The 21,868-nt window shown below is 44.4% G+C and overlaps 1 protein-coding gene across 1 annotated transcript in view; it reads left to right on the top strand.

Annotated features, from left to right (window-relative positions):
• The window catches only part of PLEKHG1 (pleckstrin homology and RhoGEF domain containing G1), a 109,072-nt gene that overhangs the window by 30,611 nt on the left and 56,593 nt on the right, over positions 1-21,868 (top strand). Inside the window, 1 exon segment of the mRNA XM_023744877.1 lies at positions 7,241-7,746. Within this exon segment, the coding sequence (XP_023600645.1) occupies positions 7,241-7,746 (506 nt within the window).

Below are 21,868 nucleotides of genomic sequence, written 5' to 3'. Positions count from 1 at the left end.
TTCCAGCAGAAGGGGGGATTAGTGGCGGGACCAAAAATAAGATTAGAAAAACATATAACAGAGGGGACATTTTTGCCTTGCTGAGCATTGGCCACGTGGCCATACCTAGTTGGGGGCGGGGGGGGGGGGGGCGGGGGCTGGGACGTGTGCACAGTGAAGACTACTTGCTAAGGAAGAAGGGGCCTGGGTTTCGGGGGACAGAAACAGTTCCCTCTGAAAGTAAAAACACAGCCCATCGTTTAGCTTTCATCTCAGCCCACAATCTCCTTCACCTCCCACACTAAACCACCACAAACAAGCACACAGTGAAGATCAAAACAGCTGCATTTGTACCAAAAGCCTGAAGGGAATTCCCTAAGGTCCTCTCTGACCCCAATGCATGCCTGTGCCCTCCAGCCTGGAGGTTCTGGAGTCACCCCTTGGCTAAGGCTGTTTGTCTCACTCAGGAACGGCCTTAACGGCCTTGCTTCATCCCTGCCCGGCTGCAGTGGACCTTGGACCCCTCAGTTCCCATAGAGGAGCATAGGAATCAGTGAGGAACCTCCCAGGAGTCTTGGGGGCGTATCTGAATGTTTAGTGTCAGACTGCACCTCTTCAAGGAATTTCTGTTCTTCATGCAACCTCTCACCTCTTGTTTTAAAAAGAGCATTTTTGCAAAACACTGAACGATCTTCTATTCTTGATCTTCTTGATCAAGTACTTGCTTTGGGGCAGGCTCCGAAGAAGCTGGGAAATTCCTTGGCAAGTGGAATGGGGAAACGGAGACAGATAACTGAACGAACTGGCCAGACAGTTTACTGCCTGATACTGAAGGTCACCAGGGGAGAAAGCCCCGGGTAACAGGCAAGATGGGTGCCGCCCTCCCCCCCGGGGCAACCTTTCCTTTCCTGGCATATCCTTTCCTCCCTAGAGATAACACCTAGGCCCCACGTGTACTTTAGCTCCAGGCCCAGAAAAGCAGCAAATCCAGGTGGGCGGCAGCAAGACCACCTGCAATGATTTTATGACCCCCTGCTCTGGCACTGACCAATCAGTGGAGACCATGACCCTGAAAGGACATACCTGGAAAATATTCTATTGAAATCCTCCCCTAAACTCCCAACCTTTAAAAACCCTCAAAATGAGGGTCCTGGCACGCGCTTCCCCTCCCAGGAACATGCCCACACCTTTCCCTTCCTCTCTTCTTCTCTCACAGGTGCGTATCTCCAAAACTCCAAGGAGCCCCACGAGACTTGCAACGAGGGGAGCAATGGGCAGTGGCAGCTCGTCCCAGGCTCACCCCTGAACCTGTCTCCAGGGCCCCCTTCTCTCTGACTGCTCAGTGAGAAATGCAGCCCTTCGAGTCTCTCTCCTGTTGCTTCTTTCATCCTAGGCCCTTCCTTGTGTCACTGTCCCCAGATTGAATAAACATCCTCAGAAAATCACCTGGACTCTTATTGCAACATCTTCCCTGCAGGAAGTCAACAACCCACACACTGCAGGCCGGCCGGCCGGAGGCAGACCCACTCCGAGCCCAGGCTCCGTCCAGTAACAGCTTTACTGGCTCTTCAGTGCAACAAGATATTTTAAAAGACTACTCATTCTGGAAATCTTTTTAATTTATAGAAAAGTTGCCAAGATAAACCTAGAGTTCCTACCCACTCTTCATGCAGCTTCCCCTAATGTAAACATCTTGCATGACCATAGAACATTGTTCAAGCTAACCTATCAACGTGGTAACGAGATTTTCATTTCTTCATTACCAAACAGCTGCAAATAAGTGTGAAAATCATTAATAAACATTCCTAGAATGACCACTGTGAACTTTAAGAACATGTGGACTTGGAGTCCTGTCCAGGCCCTTAATGCAAGCATCATGTCGTATCATAGAACACCAAGAGGCTATTTTATCTGTTGAGGTATCCACTATATCAGAGGTGTGTGGGGGAGAAAGGTTCTCCTCAAATACCTGATCTTGTCTTTGAAATATATAAATGAGTATATTTCCCTTTTTTAAAAAATATTTTTATTGGTTTCAGAGAGGAAGGGAGAGGGAGAGAGAGAGAGAGAGAAACATCAATGATGAGAGAGAATCATTGATCTGCCACCTCCAGCATGGCCCATATTGGGATAGAGCCTGCAACCCCGGGCATGTGCCCTGATCGGGAATTAAACCGTGACCTCCTGGTTCATAGGTCGACGCTCAACCCCTGAGCCATGCCGGTCAGGCTATCGGTGTATTTCCTTTAACTTTTGACTCTTAAAAGATGTTTGGGTCTCTTTGTTTTAAATCATGAAGTTGGTTGTGTATAGCTCTGAGGCCCTACCAAGATTGGCTCTGTACTAAGTGACCTTTGCTGGCTGATAGAGTCACTTCTTGCTTATATTTTCGTCTCTCTTATGCCTTCCCTCTTTGGGCAATTTGCAGGCAGTGTAACAGGGAGCTAGATCATTTTATTCATTGGTCTTGAGCACAACAAATTCTCCTGATTTTCATGCTTGTCCTGCCAAGGAACTCGGTTAGGTGTTTGTAGTCTGGAATAGCAACGAGCAGAATTTGGAAATCCTGATCCCTCCTCCGTCGCTGCTGTGCAGCTCTGCCTGGTGAAACTGTCCTTGGGAGCTGCGACAGGAAGTGGCCGCTGTGGGCCCACCCGTCCCCCCTTCAACATGTAAACACGGTCACAGGAAGCTTGGGCTTTACTTGCCATGGAAAGTTCTGCCTCAACCCCAAATCAGCCCGAGAGACAAGTTAGAGCCACAAGAGCTGTGTTTGATTCTGACAGTGACGTTCCAAAAGAGAGCAATTAAAATAATGGAAGTTTGCAGAGCAAACAAACACAAGCCATGGAGTTAAAGCTCTTTCACTTTCAAAAAAAGAAAATTAGAGAGAGGGACCCGTCATGAAGTAAAATGTGAAAGGGTATCTACATGGTAGCTGTGTCACCGTTTTTCTTAAATTGAAGATGGCACAAGAAGGAATATTTATTCTGATGGCTTTTAGGCTGATGGTACTTCCGGTCAGCCCCTGGACCTGGGCTTCCACCACCACCATCTGTGGGTTTACAAAGGGTCAGATGGACCAAGACCCTCAAAGTGGGTGGAAGCAGCTTATTTTAGGGTATTCATGGTCACAACACCCCCTGACCTGGGCCCTTCGCAATGCTTGGCAAGTTTGTAGAAGATGCTCTATTATTAGCCCTGTATCGGGGATTAGGGAAGAAAGAGAGAGAGGCGATGAAACAGAAAGGAAAGCAAAGCATCAAATTACCCAAATGGTAGTACAACCTGCTGACATCTTTCACTCGGGGAAGAGGGGAAGGCTTTCCTGCTCAGCAGTGTTCTGGCTCGTGTTTCAGCTTATCATGGGAAATCAGTTACCTCCATATCTAGGATGCAGGGATGGATTGTCTCCCAACTCCGTTTTGGCCAATTCGTAACAATATTGTGTACTAATGAATGGAGCTTTTTTTAAAAAAAGGGCAAATTTTGAAATATATGCACCTCTTCTTTCATTATTATCTAAAAGATTGATAAGGAAGTAAATTTAAATCTTACACAATCATAGAATCATCTAGAATATCCTAGATCAGCATTGTCCAACTAAAATATAATGCAAGCCACATATATAATTGGTAAATTTTTAGTAGCCACATTAAAGGGAGTAAAATGAAACAGAAAAAAGAATATTTAGGAGATTTTTTTTTTAAAGAAAAGCAAGTAAGAATGTATAGACTGCAGCAAAAATATACTTAGGAGAGTGAAACAAGGAAGGGCATAGACGTCATAGGAGAGCCTAGGCTAGGCTGCCTTAGCTCACTGGGAAGTCAGATAATAGGGGGCGTTGAAGACAGATTCCAGGGGTTAGCCAGGGATGTGCTACCACTGCCCATTGTTCCCCTGGTTGCAAGTCTCAATGGAGTCCCTTAGAGGTTAGGGGATACGTGCCAGGGTAGGGGGAGGAGACAGGGAAGGGAATGCATCCAGGAGATATTTCATTTAACCCACTACTCCAAAATATTATTTCAACATGTAATTAATATAAAAATTATTAATGAGGCATTTTAAACTCTTTATTGCATAGCATACTAATTCTTTGAAATCTGGTGTGCATTTTACACTCATAGCACATTCCAAGTCAGACTAGTTGTATGTCAAGTGCTTAATAGCGGCATGTGGCTACTGGCTGTTGTGTTGATCAGTACAGCACTAGAAATAAATATTAAAAGTCAGCGAGTTGCATTATGAAGAATAAGCCAGACAGGGTGGAAATCTTAAATTATTTTGAAGGAGGTGAGGACAAGACTAGACAGTTTTTATGAGGTATATTTCCTTACGTGAGAAAACTGTAATTATCTCCTAAGCAATGAAATAACATGAAAAATGTTACCCATTAGCAAAGGCAGCCTTATATTATTGCCATTTAAAGCCTAGCTTTAAATATTTCACTCCTGTCATTGGTAATTTTGGAAGGTGTTGAATTTGGGGCAGTAAACTTGGCCAACTACTACAGCCACCAAATAGCTCATATTCTGTTTTCTGAAGGGCCTGGTTGGCAGTCTGAGGAATGGGCTGATCGGTCCAGGGTCCAAGAATACTGCTGACCCTTGAACAGTGCGGGGGTCGAAAATCTGCACATAACTTTTGATTTCCCCAAAACTTAACTTGTCCCTCAGAATCTTCAGGGGATTGGTTCCAGGACCCCACAGATACCAAAATCCACAGCTGCTCAAGTCTGCATCTGCAGACTCCCAATCAAAAACAGAACAGGTATTTATTTAAAAAGATCTGTGTGTAAGTGGACCCACACAGTTCAAACCTAAGTAATTCAAGGATCAGCTGCATGGCCTGGTAGTGCAACATGTGATTCCTTCCTTGGAGCAGGGCCCAATTCATGCTGCTGTTTGACTCTGCCATGAAGCGATCCCCTTTTACCCCATTTTCCCCGCCTCTGGAAGTATGAAAGGCACTATCACTCCCAGCTGCCCAACATGGACCCCTCCACAATCACTCCAATTTTTTGTTCCTCTTTCATTCCTAGGTCCCAATATTGGCTGGCTAACTAGAGTGAAAGTAAGTAACAGATGAGTCTCTATTGTGTTCATTTTCACCGATCCTGATAATGAGCATTTGCCAAGAGTTATGTAACTATTAAATATAGTTTTCTATACTGGAGAGAAGGTTGATTCCTGGCTAGCCAGAAAGCCATAACTTGCCCTGGAAACCAGTGTATGCAGATCTATGGGGGAGGTTGATCGAGAGCCTTCTGGTGCCCTAGCTTCATAGACAGTATGCCAGCTTATATTTGGTCCCAACTCATAGCCTCATTCGACCCTTGGGACCTTGAAGGGTCTCCAGATACTTTCTGAGATAATGCCCAGTTGTGAGAGTGTGATGAACCTCATGGTTATGGTTATGGTGGATGCCAGAAGGAAGAAAACCTTGTATCTGCTCCTACGTTGAACTGCCCAGGACTTTCTTAACATCATTCCTAAATGTGGGCAAGCATCCTTTGCAGCAAGCACACCTCAGTGCCTGGCTACTTCTTGGATTTTTGCCACCCTCAAGTTGGATCATGCTTTTTAGGGCAAGTGCATTTTAACTACTATAACCCATCTGTGTTTTATAGGCCATAAAGTTGTTATGGGGCAAGCAGAAAGAATATTGCAAAAGCTTTAAAAATTCGTGGTGTACCACGTGGTAGTGGTTGTGCTGATCAATTACTCATTTCCCACACTTTCTTACCATGCTTCCTTATTGACCCAAGTTAGTTCCTGCATTTTACATTCATTAATTTTAATATTTGCATTATAACTTGGCACTAATATTTGCCACGGATAGAAACTCTCCAGAAAAAGTCGGGATGCAGACTTGATGGATTCTTTATATTCTAGAAATATTGGTACCAGCTGTTTGATGACGTTTACTATAGAGTGAAATAAAATTCATGTTCCTTTTAAAAGATGATCATTAATCTATATTCTTGTTATTGTGTTTGTCTTGTTTTAACCTTCCAAACATAAGTTTCTAATTCTCCAAACATAAGTTTCTCTTCTAATTCTCTAAAACAAAATCCGTAAACATGGATTTTGGTGGTAAGACAATCAACCAAAATGATATTAATCACACTGTTTATTACAAGGCTTTTTGTTTCTGTAAATCTGGGACCTCATCAGGGGGGGAAATGTCGATCCTGCCTTACAAATGAAGATGTTTGGAACTTTATATTTCACCAAAATAGCTTTGGAACAATTAAATCTCATTCAGGACCTTTATGGGCCCAAGATTCCAGTGCTATGGGCACTAAGTAACCTTTAGACTTCGCAGATATTCTCTGCTCATACCCTCTTCTAAACACAAGCAGCCCCGTTTCTTTCAAAATACATTATTTTCTCATAATTGAATTCCTATGTTTATTAAGAACTTAATTATATGATTCCACTGTCATGTTATCTAATGTTACGTGGGGGGTGTTGTGGTTAATCAGACATGCTCTGTAACGGCGTAACTTCTTATCTACCACAATGGAATGTCGGCTTCCAGGTAGAGATTGAGAGACACGTGGTGAGCGGCTAAGTTTGAAAGGGGGTGTGGGTCTTAATAGTTGGGTTTTTCTTGCCCAGGATTAGAAAAATATGAACCATGCGACACTTTCTCTAATGCTGTTTGCTAGTAAAATGCAAATTGTCAGCATCCATTGAGTAAGTAGCAGTGGTCCCAGGATGGAGGCTTAAACCTTTGTGGAATTAAGGTGGAATGCCCAAAATGAAGAACAGTGTTTCGCAAGCTTCCATAAGAATCGCCTAGGGTGCGTTTTAGGTCCATAAGAATCAGTTGTGGTGCTTGTTAAAGCTATAGACTCCTGATGCCCCGACCGCTGAGCTTCTAATTCAGAAAACCGGGACCAATCTGCATTCGTTAGTCATCCCAGGTGGTCCCATTCTGAGGCAATGGTTGCAGTGCCTCGCAAACCCTAACGCGTGTGCACACAGCACCAGCATCGTGTCCAAATGCAGACTGAGGTTCAGTAGGTCTGGTGGTGCCGGAGACCGCATTCCTAGCATGGTCCCAGGTGATGCTTTAGAACCTCTGACACCTGCCACGGTACCTCTGCCTGTCCTTCTGTCACTAGCTCACTGCCTCTTTGTTTTTGACCCCATGTATTGGGAGTGAGTTTTAACCTTTACATTTTCTGTTTGATGTCGTTTTAAAATACCTTGCTTATCTCGTCCTTTTTTCTTTTTTCCTTTAATGCATTTAGATGTCCACCAGTTGCATCTTGATGTGCCATTAGCTGTAACCGAAGACCCAGATCCCAAGACCACAGCCAAGCATTCCCGCTGCCAAGAACGGAAGACGATGGAGCTCTCGGACAGCGACCGCCCCGTCAGCTTCGGCTCCACGTCGTCCTCGGCTTCTTCCCGGGACAGTCATGGTTCCTTTGGCAGCCGAATGACCTTAGTTTCCAACAGCCACTTGGGCTTGTTTCCCCAGGATAAGGAAGCAGGAGCCATCAAACTGGAGCTGATCCCAGCCAGGCTGGTTTCCAGCAGCGAGCTGCAGAGGGAGAGCCTGGCCGGGCAACAGAGCCCAGACACGGGCAGCGAGAGACAGCCCTGGGCCCAGCGGAGGGTGGAGGCCCACGGGGCCACCAAAACAGGTGCTGAATCGGCCACCAGCCCCAAGCTCCTCTACGTGGACAGAGTTGTTCAGGAAATCCTGGAGACAGAAAGGACTTATGTGCAAGATTTAAAAAGCATCGTAGAGGTAAGGCAAGCTATGGTGTTGCTGTTTTTTAGTTTGTTTTGCAGGATAAATAAGCTTGCAACATAAAAAGCAAAGTCAGCTGTGGGGGATGTGTTGTCTCCTAAGATGCAGAAATGGTGTGAATGTTTAAACAGGTCATAACTTAAGAGAAACCCTAAGGCAGTACTCACTGTGTTAGAATCCTCTTAGTGTTTGCATTAACAAATTAATTATGTGTTAGGAGCAAGAATGATGATACCAGTGCATTTACCTATGTGTTGTGCTAACAACTCCTGCACCAGGGGTCTGAGTGCCTGGCAGATAGTGGAGTGGTCAGGATGGAGGAGGGCTGCAGGCCTCCTGAATTGCAGGTGTCATGTGTATCTGGACTGCACCCATCAGGCTATCTTCGCCCTGATCACAACTCTCTACTGGTGTCTGGGATTCCAAAAGTACTGATACCTCGGTCCCACCTCCGGAGACTGTCATTTCATGAGCCTGAGGTATGGCCTGGAGGTGGAATTGTGAAAGCTCCCAGGTGATTCTGATAAGCAGACAGGCTTGGGAACTGCTGTTCTAGGCTGTTTTCGGTGGAAAGTGGTGACGGGTCGAGAAAAACTGTGGGCTTTGTCTTGTCTTGGGAATTTCTGTTCACTTTTGCAGCGAACAAGTTTGCATAAATTATTTGACTGTGCAAATCGAGCTCCACTTATGTGCCAGCTTTCGTACTCTAGAAATTCAATTTTTAATTTGACTTTGATTTATAGGTAGATTTTGAAGGATTAACTAAGACTTAGCAGAATAGCACAGATGTTAACTCATTCACAATTAATGATGAAAATGTTAATATTTTAAAGACATACTGTAAGGCTACATTCACTTTGCTTCCTAGTAACATACCAAATTCTGTCATTTGTTAGTGCCTACTTCCTGTTTTAGACTTTTATTCTGAAATGTTTCAGAAAATAGTAGGACATTTACTGATGAGAACATTCCCCACCAAATATATACATTCTTATAGCGTGAGCAAAAAAATTCTAAGGCATGATTGTGTGCCGAGTTCCACAAAGAACAGAACCAGACACTGCCGACTAAAAATAGCTATGACGTAACTTCCCAGTAAAAATAGAAAAATCAATTGATGCTCAACCAAAACAATATGTGATACCAAATGTCAAATAAGCCCAGCCAATTGTTTTTTTAATTTCAACAATGATGTCATTTGTACTTGAGAAGAAATACCTGTGAAACTGCCAAAAATTTTACAACCTATTAGGAAATTTATAGTTGTCAAAGCTTTCTTTCGTCTTTCCCTTCTTTTGCTTTTGCTTTTTGGAAACTTTTCCACCTAATCGAAACTCACTAAACTGAGAGGGAAACCTTTAGTTATTGAACTGATAGTCCGTGAACACTCTTGCTTTTTCTGGGCTGGTTGGTACACCTTGAGTGAGAAGTAATAAAGTAAAATATGAATGAAAGAAAGCAGGTCAAGTGAACTTGCATGTAGGTTGCTATGTCTGCAGGTTCCAGATTTGCAATCCTTTCTTTTTCCCCGAATAAATCCTTTTTGGTGGTGAGAAGAAAAAAAATATAGATAAAAGACAGAATATTTGCTAAGAAAGTTTCAGTAAAACTTCTATTTCAAGCTGTCCAAATGTTCTTACCCTTTTTTCTTTATCCATGAATTAACCATGTTTTGCATGAAGCCTTGGTGGGCATTTTCTATAAAGTCCACAGATAGTTAGTATTTTAGGCTTTCTAGGCCCTGAGATCTGTCACAGCTGCTCAGCTCTGCCATTGTAGCTCAAAAGCAGCCAGGAATGGGTGTGGAAGTTGCAGTAAAACTTTAGGGCCAGATTGGACCCAAAGGCCATAGTATGCCGACCACTACAAGAGACTGTAAATTTGTGCCTGTGGTTCATCATCTGTAAAATGAGACTAATAAGTAGTACCTGCTTCGTTGGGATAATTAGATGATAAATGGAAAGCTGTTACAATAGTGCCTGGCACATTGGTAAGTAATTAATAAATAGAAATCCTCCTCCTCACCAGCCTCCTCTGAATTTGCTGGTAGAGTGTTAACTATACCGTCTTACCTAAGGTCTTTCAGAAAAATAATCAGATTCGTCAATTCACTGCAGCAGAAATTTAATTAGGGAAAAAATTTTAGACTCGTTTTATCTAGTTTTTTCCTTTATTAAGAGGAACCAATTACAGCAGGTCCTGAAATAACATCATTTCTTTGTGTTGTATCATTATAACATTGATGAGATGCCTTAGGATTTTAACTCTTACTTGTATCCATTCGCCTCTGGTAAAATTGGTTTCTTTATACGTCTTCAAGTTACAAAACCTACCCATGACATGAAGCTAGGATTTACTGTATTTTTCCACTTGCAGCAACTCTACCCAATAAAGATAGTTAAAATGGGTATTTTTTAAAATACAAAATGCCAATAGTCTAATGCCAATATAGAGGTGATGGTGAGTCACTTTTCATTTCTGCACAATTCAGACTTTCCATACTCTGCTTTATCAAATCCCATCTAACCAGTATCCTTCAAAACTGAATTCACAATTCAGTTTTGTGAATTTCCTCCATTGCCAGAGCTCCGAGAAAAGGCTGCTCTTGGTATGGAGGTATCCAGTTCGTTGGAAGGGGAACCCTCTTACACTGGGAAGCAAGCCTTCCATATTTGTGCAGAATGAAAAAGGAAACCCAGGAAGCACTCCTTGGGAGTTCGTGCCGTGATCTGATCATTTGTTCTTCCTAGAGACTTCGCTCTTAGGCTCGCGAGGTGACCAAGACTTGGAGGGAGTGGGATCTGAGTTGGCTTTTGTCCTAGGCCAACCCTCCCTCAGGGACAACACTGTGGATTTGAGATGTTTCTGATGAAGCTTGGCTTCCTAGGGATCCTGTGGGAGACAAGAGTGTTGGGTGTGGAAGGGGCAGTTCCTGTCTCTGCCACTCTCTCCCTTAGCTATACAGGACTGGCTCCAATGGGCCTTCTCTGGACCGGCTGTAACTGCTTAGGATACTGGACAAGAGGAGAATGGTTTTGAACCAAGGGAAAAGCCTATTGAGAAGAGGTGACTTGTCGTAGATTGTATTGTCTTGGTACTTGCAGATGTCCTCACTCAAAACCCTCCCTCCAGGTTAAATAACATTTATTATACTGACGCTTTGTATGAGGTTCATGGAAACCAAAGTTCTTGAATGCTGAGGGAAGTATGTGTTCAATGCTAGCGTGTAGGACTTGGCAGGGATTGTCTTTAATGAAGGCTTGTTATGTGGGTGGATTTAATAAAGAACTTACACTGTGGTACTTGGCACAATTTAATGTACGTTTCTTTTACGTGGCATTTGAGCACTTTTATTTGAATGTCTCTATTTGTTTTTTCCTCTAGGGCTTTTATCATAATGGGCAAATGAGATCTTTCTTAAAACCATTTAAGATCTATGATAATTTAGAAGCAAACGTGCTAAATAGGTTTCTGCTTATGTAGAAACTATTCCTCAAATAGCACACCTGATTACTGCATATAATCCCCAAATCTCACTGACGGTTCATTTCATGTCTCTTTTGTTGTTGTTATGCCTCTTTCCTCCCTATCCTATCTCACTCTCATCTCTTGCCACCCAACAGTGACAAAAACTTAGAAGGTGGGAACACAGTGGTTTGAGTGTCATTCTCTTCTGCTGTTTGCAATCTCCGGTGGGAGGGTGGGAGGGCAGGGACCTGGGCTTCCACCCCTTGCCATGCCGAATGGGTTTGCCCATTTTAAATGTTCTATTAATACCTTCTGATTGATTGCTAATGAGCAATGAAAATAGTTCCAGGTGAGCAGCATTCAGCAAAACCAAGTGAGCCAGAGGTTTGCAGAGTTGCCACGCAAAAGTAGAGGTTGGCTGCTCACAAGAATTCATGAGTATTTAATGACCAATGGCAGTTTGGGTTATTCAGTTACATAAAAATTTTTACAGCTGAATATTAATTCATAAATCTTAATTTATGACCAGACTTTGAGTCAAAACGAAGGAACCTTATTTGAAATACCTACATTGGTCAGACTCTCTTGCAAACTTGGTAGGCAGCAAGGGTTACCGGTGCTTTGAGACTGAGCATCACCTCATGGATTCTGACAGCTGTAAATATACTGCAGACCTAGCACTTCTAAATTTTCTGCAGATGTGCCTTAATAACAGCAAACACACAAAGGTTACATTAACAGCTGTGTGCCCAAAGAAGGTAGGAAACATTTTTGTGAACTGGCAGTCTCTACGATGCATTATATATACAGTTTACCCTTGAACAACGTGGTTTGAGCTGCATTGATCCACGTATACATGGATTTTTTTTTCAATAAATATACAGCCAATCCTCCAGACCCTTGGGTTTCACATCTGTGGATGCAACCAACCTCATATTGAAAACAACATTTTTGATCCTCGATTGGGAATCTGCAGGTATGACATCCTGCCTAAAAGCAAAGGCAAAATTAGGACATTTGAATTAAGTTCAGACTGCTCCCTAATATAGTAATTGTGTGGGAGCAAGTTCATGTTTTCAAAACAGAAGTTAAAGCTGAACTGACTGTGCTTATTCTTTCCAAATGTTATGACTGTTACAAATAGGTCTCACCACACCCCTGTCCCCTTTGCTCAGACGAGACGATTAAAGAATACTAGGCTGGTTGTTAGGAAACATGGTTTCCCATTTACATGAAGTAAGACTAATAAAGACGATGACAAATATCCTAATGCATTTTTCTTGCCATCTTATAAGAAAAAAAAATGCTTTAAAAGAATTTCAATCTTTCTTGGCAGTTTAGAGTTTATTCACATTTTTAAAAACTTTAACGAATAGATTTTTACCCTAATCTTAAACCAACAAACATGATTACTTATAAATGCAAATAGTTAGAAATATTTCATTACTGACAAGATTTGCACAATTTGATCAAATATGCTTCAAATATTTGATGTCTATGAAACTTTTTAAATGTTTTTCTTTAAATCAATTTTAGAGAGAGAAAAAGAATAGGATACAGAAAAAGAAACACCTCAATGAGAGATCATTGCCTCCTGCACGCCCCCTACTGGGGATCGAGCCCGAAACCAGGGCATGTGTCCTGACCAGGAATCGAACCAGGGACCTTTTGGTTCATGCATGGGTCAATGCTCAACCACTGAGTCTATGAAACTCTCAATTTTCCAAGGAGATTTAAGAGGTAACTATTAGTGTTTCTGATGTTAAAGTTAGAAAAATATTTTGCACCTACACTTACAGATTCAATTAGACAGTATATTAAAGGAAAGGATCAACTTACAACATAAATGGGGGTGGGAGGAAATAGAAGCTACTTTTCACAGTCATAACTGAGTATGTTCATTTTTTTTGAATGACCAAGCACTTGTACAAATGCCTGCAACTAAAAAGTCCCTTCCCATTCGATCAGCCTTTTCTTTTAAGACAACATTTTGATTTTTTAATGACAGGGCATTTCAGAAACTTCAGTTAACTCTGGTGATTGAATAGCTATTATTACTAGTCTGCTAAAGAACTGTTAATATATTTCAGAGACTGCCTGTGGGCAAAATTCTATTGAAGATTTGCTAGAACAGGTCCTGTTCAGTTGAACCAGAATCATGCTGCCTTTGGGTGTGTGCCATCTTGAATATTCAATTAGACTGAGTGGGTAGAAAATTATAGAATTCAGGAAATTATGTTCTAAACCAACCAACCTTCAGTTGGGAGAAGTTTCCCATGCCCAGAAATTTCTTCCAAAAAAACAGATGTTGCTTGCACCTTTGTGATAAAGGAAACAATAGACATTTAAAGACAGCATAAATTACCTCCTGCTCCCCCTACCCCAAGGAATACAACAAAATGATGAAAAGCTAAAATCTGCAAGAACTAAATCCAAATCCTGGTTCTGTCCTTTCTCTATAGGATCTTGGACAAGTTACTGAACTTCTCTAAGTTCTGTTGCGTTTTTTTCACGTGTAAAAAGAAATAATAAGATTGTTGTGAAAATTAAATAAGTTTACCCATGCAAAATGCTTAGCAAAGTGCTGGGCATACAGTAGGCACTCAAATAAGTGCCATTATTATTATTATTATTAGTGTTATTTGGACAAAGCCAGTAATTTTTGGTAGGTTTTAAAGTATCATAGTATTGTTTTGCTTTCTAATCTATGTTAAAGTATTAGTCCTAGAAATTATTTTACCTTTGCAATTTAGAAAGAATATATCCTGCAGTTTTTAGTTTACCTGACATACCTACGTGTAGTTGGGATGCATTCTAATATCATAACGGGCTGCAATGTGGGGGGAAATCATTTTCAGAATTTTTGTTTGAGCTGAGTCCAAGTGAGACTGGCTTAGGGACAGGGCACTGGCCTGGGCTCCGGTGACATGCTGGCAGGCAGCTGTGTGCCCGGGCATGAGCGGCCAGGCTGACCTCAGCTTCGTCCTCTGTAAATGAGTCTAATTCACAAGCTGAACCCTAAGAATGACAGGAGACTGCATCTCCGCTAGCCTCAGCGCTCAAGAATGGGACCCAGAAATAAGTAAGTCCTTTGAGCAGCCAAAATAGATATTTCAAACGCCGAACAGTAAATCCTTGTCTTTGCCCAGGAGAGGCCCGAGCTCCCCCTAAGAGCCTATTTACCACACATGCTTAAAATCAGCTTCATTATTTGGCTTCCTAGCCCCCAGCAAAGGTAGAGGTGGGAGGGGATGGATGTGACCAGCACAAAGGAACAGAGCAAAGAACCCCTTAGTAGATGAATTCGTGCAAGGCCACTTAGAATGGGTGCAGACTCACCTCAGTCCCCCTGGTGAATTTTACTCAGAATTATGGCCCAGCCATGACCAAAGTGCTTACTGATGAGTCTGAATAGCAAGGAAATTTTATTACGTTTGGTACAGCACCTAAACTGTATTGTCTGCTGCCTGGCCTTCCTAAACAAAGCAAATATCTATAATAATTAAAGCGTAATATGCCAATTGGACCAGAAGTCCTTCCAGACAACTTTCTGGACGAAGCTGGGGCTGCGAGGGCCGAGCCCCTTGCATGAATTTTGTGCATTGGGCCTCTAATTCAATTATAATAATGGACTTTTTAAATGGTTTTCACTAACATAAGATATACATAATGTCTATAATTCACCATTTTGACCATTTTTAGGGGTACAATTCATTGGCATTGAACACATTCACAATGTTGCGCACTGTCCATTTCTAGAACTTTCTTATCATCCCAGGCAGAAACTCTGTACCCACTAAACAATAACTCCCTATTCTCCTCTTCCCCGGGCCCTGGCAACCTCCAACCTACTTTCTGTCTCTGCAGTGGCTGGGATCATACAATATTCGTCCTTCTGTGTCTGGCTTATTTCACTGACCAAATGTTCCCCAGGTTCCCCCATGTGGTAGATCATGTCAGCATTTCATTAACTATCATTAGCTTTTAATACTTAGAGAAAAATCCTGTACAGTAGCTGGCCCCTTAACGAAAATGAGATGACACTTTATGAAAAATGAGAACGATTTTTACCCTGTAAGGGAAAGAATTACGAAAGTAATAAAGGCATGATGAGAAATAGCAAGCATCTCTCCAACCCAAAGCCAGGTGGAATGCTTGTTCTAAAGGTGAGGATTCTTTGCTTTATTAAATTAATATAAAATAATTCATGACAGTTATTGGGCTTGAAACATAGGCAGCCCTTTCCCCCCAAAATAGGCCACATGCTGCCCAAGTCTGTGATTTCAAATGGCAAAATCACACTGAAGCAAAATTACTCTTTCATTTTCTCCACGTGCTGCCTAAAGGGTGTGTGTGTGTGTGTGTGTGTGTGTGTGTGTTGGGAGAGGCAGCGTGAGCCATTCCTTTAAAACTACACTTTAAACTATTTTCTTCTGAAACAAGCCTGTTTTCCTCTTTGGAGCAACAAGAAATGTTACAAGTGTTCCTCCAGCTCTATAATGGGGCTTGAATTCTGCTGTTAACCTTTCAGAGCGCTAACTGGGAGATGAGTCGGAGGGCAGGCGCTGACGGCCAGCAGCAGCCCACAGTAAACAGGGAACCACTGCAAAGACTGCGGCCTTTGTCCTCCGTGCAGCAGCGGATAAATCACTGCCCGGGTCTGTTTCTAGCCTCCTGCATGGTGTTCCAAATGCAAATGCACAGGGAGAAAGGGGCGAGAGTTAATCTCCTTTTGATTAGGGGAGCCTTTCTTTTCTGGGGCCAAGGGGGAGTGGGGTGGGCGGGCAGAGCCTTAAGCAGGGAATGCTTGGTTTGGGACCTTCAGCATCTTGGAGAGGTTGTGTGGTAAAAATGCTGTTCGGAGACAAAGGGGAGGGGAGGGCGCCAAAGAGGAATGCAGGGTTGGGTTACAGTTCTATAGGACTTGGGCCACTTAGAGAGCTGGAGAGACCAGCCCAGGGAGGGGGGAGAGTTAACCCTCGCCTTCCCAGGCTCCCTGGGCCCTGTTAGCAGACTGACCCAGTGTCCAGGGGCCTCCCATTCTGCAGACATGCGGTGCCCAGAGAGCTGCAGCGTGAGCCCTGCCAGCGGCTCCCCTCAGTCTGTGGCGGACAAGCGACCACATAGATTCCCAGAGCACTGTGGGTGCCCACCCTTGCTTCCTTGATCATGGATTATAAATGGAAATACACCCAGGAACACCTGACCTGGCCCAGACGGGGTGGGAGGATCAGAGACGTTTCCTGGGGAGGAATCTTGGAGGAGGAGTTAGCAGCAGGAGGGATGATCTTGGCAGTCAGAGGAGACTAAAGACAAAGAAGCAGGAGAGAACAGGAGTCCTGAAAGCACAAGCAATGAGTGTCTGGGTGCTGGGGGAGGGAGGGAGGGGAGAGACCGGGAGGGAGCAAGCGAGTGGTAAAAAGAGGGGCCCAGTGCAGCTTCGGGGGCGCAGTGGTTGAGTGTAGACCTATGAACCAAGAGGTCATGGTTCGATTCCGATCAGGGCACATGCCCAGGTTGCAGGGGCGTGCAGGAAACAGCTGATCAATGACTCTCTCTCAATTGATGTTTCTATCTCTCTCTCCCTTTCCCTCTCTGCAATAAAAAAAATTTTTTTTTTAAAGAGAAACTCAGAAAGGTAGGCAGGGGTGCAAGGCTTGAAGGGCCTCCCTTGAGCTGAAGGCTGTGAGGAGTCGCAGCAGGAATTTATTCAAATAAAAGCTCTCACCAGATTCTCCTGAAAAGTTGGAGCGGGCGGGACCCACAATAGGGGGATTTGTTAGGGTGTCCTTGCAGTAGTCCTGGTGGGAAATGAGAGGAGGAGTCCGTTTCGAAAGAGAGCGAGGGGGGACTGGCAGGATTTACTGTCCATGGGACATAGCAGGTGAGGGGCCAGCGTCTGGGAACCTCTCTAATGTCATGGGGATCGGTATGCATGTCTCCCTGACAGTCTTCGGACCCTGACAGTCTTCGGACCCTGTCCCAACAATGATGGCTAATAACAGGCTGCTCAATCGGTTAGCCTTCCTACGGCAGAAAAAGGTGGCCGAGAATCCCTCGTGATGACTTGTCAGTGAGCAGATAGAGTTCATTTGCTTTTGAACAAACAGAGGTTCCAATCTGGCTGTTTCCCTGCTCTACTGAGGAGGCACCTGGGACACAGATGGCCACGCCACAGGCCCCACTACCAGCTGGGCACACTGCGCACGGCTCCTTGCACGCACCTTGTCATTTAACCCCGTGAAGGAAGATGAGACCTGGGTAGCTGTACTTCCCCTACTTAGCAGCAGACACAGGGGGGTCTCAGCACATTCAGTAACCCGCCCCAGGTCCGCTCTCAGGCCCAGGTGCCTGCCTTGCAGCCTGTCCGTTCCCACCACCCTGTCAGGAGCGGAGCCTCCAGGAGGAATCCGCTGTCCTGTCCCCAGGTAAGTCCTGGGAGAGAAGTTTCCTGCAGGTGGAACCTGCATCCTGCATCTCTTTCAAGAACAAGCATGCGGTGTACTTCTGTTCAGATTGTAAAATTGCTGCTGTAGAAATTCAGCCTATATAATCTGTTGAAAAATCACTTATGGAAACTGTAAGCCATCCTATAATCTATCTACCTCTACCTATCTACACCTCTACCTCTGCCTCTGCTTCTGCCTCTGCCTCCTCTCTCCTCTAAGTAACAAGAACATTGTGCTTTGGATTTCAGAGAGGAGAAAGAGTTTTCTTCAAATCACACATTTCACTCTCTGGCCACAAATTGGGACCAGGCCTCCAGTAGGACAGAAGGAAATCTTTGTATTGGCCCCACCCAAGAGGCCAGCACTCTTTGAGGTCAAGTTTCTGGGGAGCGTCCCATCACACTGGTCACTTCAGTCTACCCTCTGCACAGTGCCTCTCCTTGCTGCCCCTGGCTCACCGAGCCCTCGGCTGGTTCCGTGTCAATAAATAACTTCTGGTTGAGATCTTATTGTGATGAGATCAACAAGAGCATAACCAGAGGAGCAACAAGACATGCCCTCGGGGCTACCCATTGTTTTGAGTACAATGAGCGGAACAGCTCAGCCTATGCATTTCCATATTTAGCTCTGGATTACCTAATGCCGCCACAGGATAATCACTTTCATCCGCGCTGAGGTCCTCTTTGTGTAGAGGCTTTATTTTAATGTATACAGCCTCATGGCATTGCAATTTTCAAGTAGAATAGCTTGACCTTGAGGGTCATTATCAAAGTGACTCAGTAGATGGGAAGTCAGCTAATGTCTTCCAGCTTCTTCCTCTCGCCCATTCATATTGTCCAGGTTGAAACTTTATTCTGTTTCAGGGTTAGAGTTTCAGTAAGTTAGCACGAACAGCACTCGGCTCTTGTCTCTAAGGCCTTGTTGCATAGCTGTCCTATCTTGAGCACCTACTGTATACAGACGAATTGCTATGAGAATTAACTGTATTATAGTCTCAGGAAAAAGAGGCTAGAAAGCGTTCCAACTCATTACATAGCCATAAAGTTCATTGCTGCCCAGGGCGTGATTAGGTTAAGGATGCGGTCACTGGGATGTGTACGTGGGAGCCTGTGTCTGCGTCTGTCGTAATGGGCCATTATTTGGTGTCCTTACTTCAAAACTGCTGGTGCCCTGGAAGGAAGAGGCATCCAGTGAAGTGTGGGTGGCGATGGGGTCTGTGAACAGGAAGTGTTTTTGCTGCAGAAATCAGTGGCCACATTTTGATGTTGAGTGAAGGGTTTTAGGTCCAGTGAACCAAAGTGGAGACATCAGAGCCTGCTGACAACACCCAGCCTGGCTGTGCTCAGGGGGCGTGCCGGGCGCTATCCAACAAGCTGCTCCTTGTGAGGCTCCACATGAGGCGGGAAAAGAAGCTGCTTGTCCACCATTGAGAGGGAGCTTTCCTCAGCAGGGCCTTCATCCTTTCCATCCCAGCAGCTCGGCCCTGGCCTCTGACAAAACCGGCGCGTGCAGAGCTGCCGTCTCTCCTCATTTCCGACTGATCTCCACTTTATAGCGACTCCTCATCCTGTGGCTCCCACCTGTCCTGCTTTCCAGGCGCTGCGTCTTGTACATTATTGTAGGTACTTACTAGTATCCCGGTGCCAGGAGAGGGGAAGAATCCATCGGCACTGGTTCCCAGCGCCTGGTTTGGTAAGGGGGGCCCTATGGGGGAGCTACATGGAGAGAGTCATGCAAACAAAGAGCCGATGCTGACCCTCCTGGGCGACAACTGAGGGAGCAGAGAGCCACGCACTGGAGGGGAGGCAGGAAGGAAACCTGGGGCGGGAAGGCCTGAGGCAGCGCGGGAGTGAAAGGGCAGGTGCTTGACCGCTGGCTGGCGGGCTGGCCGATGGTTGATGAAAACAGGAAGGAGCGGGTTCAGCACGTGGACGGACAGACACTAATTCACACGGTCAGTGGAGATCCTGGCCCACGGGAGGTGCTGGTCAGTGAGAGCTGTCATCTTTGGTGGGCGCCTACCCTACACCTGCTAAAAACCACACCTAGTTCCAGGCGAGGTCAGCAGCAAGCGGCTCCTACTGTTTTAAGGACTAAACCTTGGGAGCAGTAGAGCAGGGTTTCGGAGCTGGTCCTGGTGTGAATACAACTTAGTCCCTCATTCTCTGGATGACCGTGGGGGGCCATGGAACCTTCCTAGCTTCCAGTAAATGGGATCAGTAATGGGACCCACCTCCTAAAGTTGCTGTGAAGATTAAGTGAGATAATGCATATAAAGCAGCGAGCTCAGTACCTACCAATAAATAATAATAATAATAATGGTGATGGTAGGAATAAGTAGCAGAGAAGAGGAATTAAACTTCAGATGATCTAGTAATATACATTTATTTTACTGATCTTTTATTTTCTTTCCCATATACAAAACCCTTTGGGCTTTATTTAATTTTTCTTAATTACCATGTTTCGAATTACACCAGCAGCAGCGTGATTATAATTGAGATGAGTCAGTTTCTCATTTTCAGGTACTTAAAGCTTTGCCAGGACATCACACCCCTCCACCCTGCGTCAGGCTTCCCCTTTTCTCCTCCAGGGTTAGAGCCCTCATGGTATCTGGCTGCTTCCTTCCCTGCCCTGGGACCTGGAGAGTAAGAGTGAAAAAGTCATGCTAAGTACAGTTACCCCGTGAAGGAGGGAAACATAAAAAGAGAGCTGGTGAGACGTGGGACATCAGGAAGGCTCATTCTCAAAGAGATGGCTGGTAAACTTCCTCCGCTCTCTGTCTCCTAGGGCCCACCGGGAGCCTGCTGCAGGCTTTATTCTGGAAGGTTCCGGCAAACCCTCTGGTTACCCATTTTGAAGGTTTAAACATATTTTACATTTTTGTGCACTTAGTAAGCACAGAGATTATCTGGTGCTAGAAATGATGACAGGATTAAAGATGCAAGAAAAAAGCACTGATAGGTTTCAAATAAGTATGGAAAGGTATTTCCATAGGCACCGGGACCTCTGTGTGGGTGTGTGTCCACCTCTCCTTTGCATATGAAAACATTGTCCATGTAATTTGAAAGCTGTACGCACGAGTTTAAAATACTTAACAAAGCAATCGAAAATTTTTATGCTATGTTATTACAGAAGGGACTCTTAAGAAATTTTCTCGTTGTTATAACTAAGGGCAACAGAAGAGATCAATTTTAGTGTAGTCTTTGTACAAAACTTCTTTTTCATTATTGTAACGCTTTTGTAGATTTCTTTACATTTACATGCATCAAATGATTCCTCCTGATACCAAAAGGAGGTAAATAAAAACAATTGGTTTCTATAATGGTGGTCAGAAGTGTAGGAAAAAGTGGGCCTCCAGTTGTGTTAGGAACTTTAACAAAGTAGTGCTGATCCCGTTCCTTAATATCTTGCTTGTGCCGTTAGGGTATGTAGACTGCCAATTCACAGACAGTTTCTGCCTAAAGTCTTTGAGGGAAATCAGACATTCCCAACTATCTTCAAGCAAAGATGATTATTGCTCTTTCTACTCACATTGCTGTTTTTACAGAATTCCAGTTCCCCCTCCCGTCCCCAAGTATCTTTTCCTGGAAGAACTGCCTGATCCTCCCCTTCTAGGCCTAGCTGTCCAGTCCCTCCCTGAGAGGAACCCGGCCCCCTTCTCCCAGGGGGAGATGCGAAACAATGAGGTGACTGAACAGGCACACGTATCATTTGTCACAGCCTAACGAGAAGGCCATTCCGGACATTTTTTTCCGATGTTTTCTGTATTGAAAGGATGGTAGACGGTAAATGAGGCCGAAACCTCCCATTTTTTATTCTCTTACTACAACATGTCAGAGCCGTCGGCACTGACTTCCACGTATCGCTCACTAAGATCAGCCTCTCTGCCACCATTAGGAAAGCTGAATGAGAACTGATGTAGCAGCAACAGAGGCTGCTTTTAACTTTATTTAGATCTCTCTCTCTCTCTCCCTCTCTCCCTCTCTCCCTCTCTCCCTCTCTCCCTGACTCCTTCTCTCCCTCCCCCTCCCCATTCTCTCTCTCAAATGTGTGCTTGTCTTTCTTTCTCTCTCTTACTTGATCTTTCCTCTTCTCTCATTTTCCTCCTCTTCCCTCTCCACCCCTCCCTCCACTCTCTTTTGTTTCCTCCGCCTCTTCACCCTCTCCTCCCACCCCAGTTATTCTCCTCTTCCTCCTCCTGT

This window comes from Myotis lucifugus, unplaced genomic scaffold, assembly GCF_000147115.1.
Source record: "Myotis lucifugus unplaced genomic scaffold, Myoluc2.0 scaffold_494, whole genome shotgun sequence".
Taxonomy (NCBI): Eukaryota; Metazoa; Chordata; class Mammalia; order Chiroptera; family Vespertilionidae; genus Myotis; species Myotis lucifugus.
The sequence above is the reverse complement of the archived record's forward strand: the minus strand, read 5'-3'. Positions and strand labels throughout refer to the sequence as shown.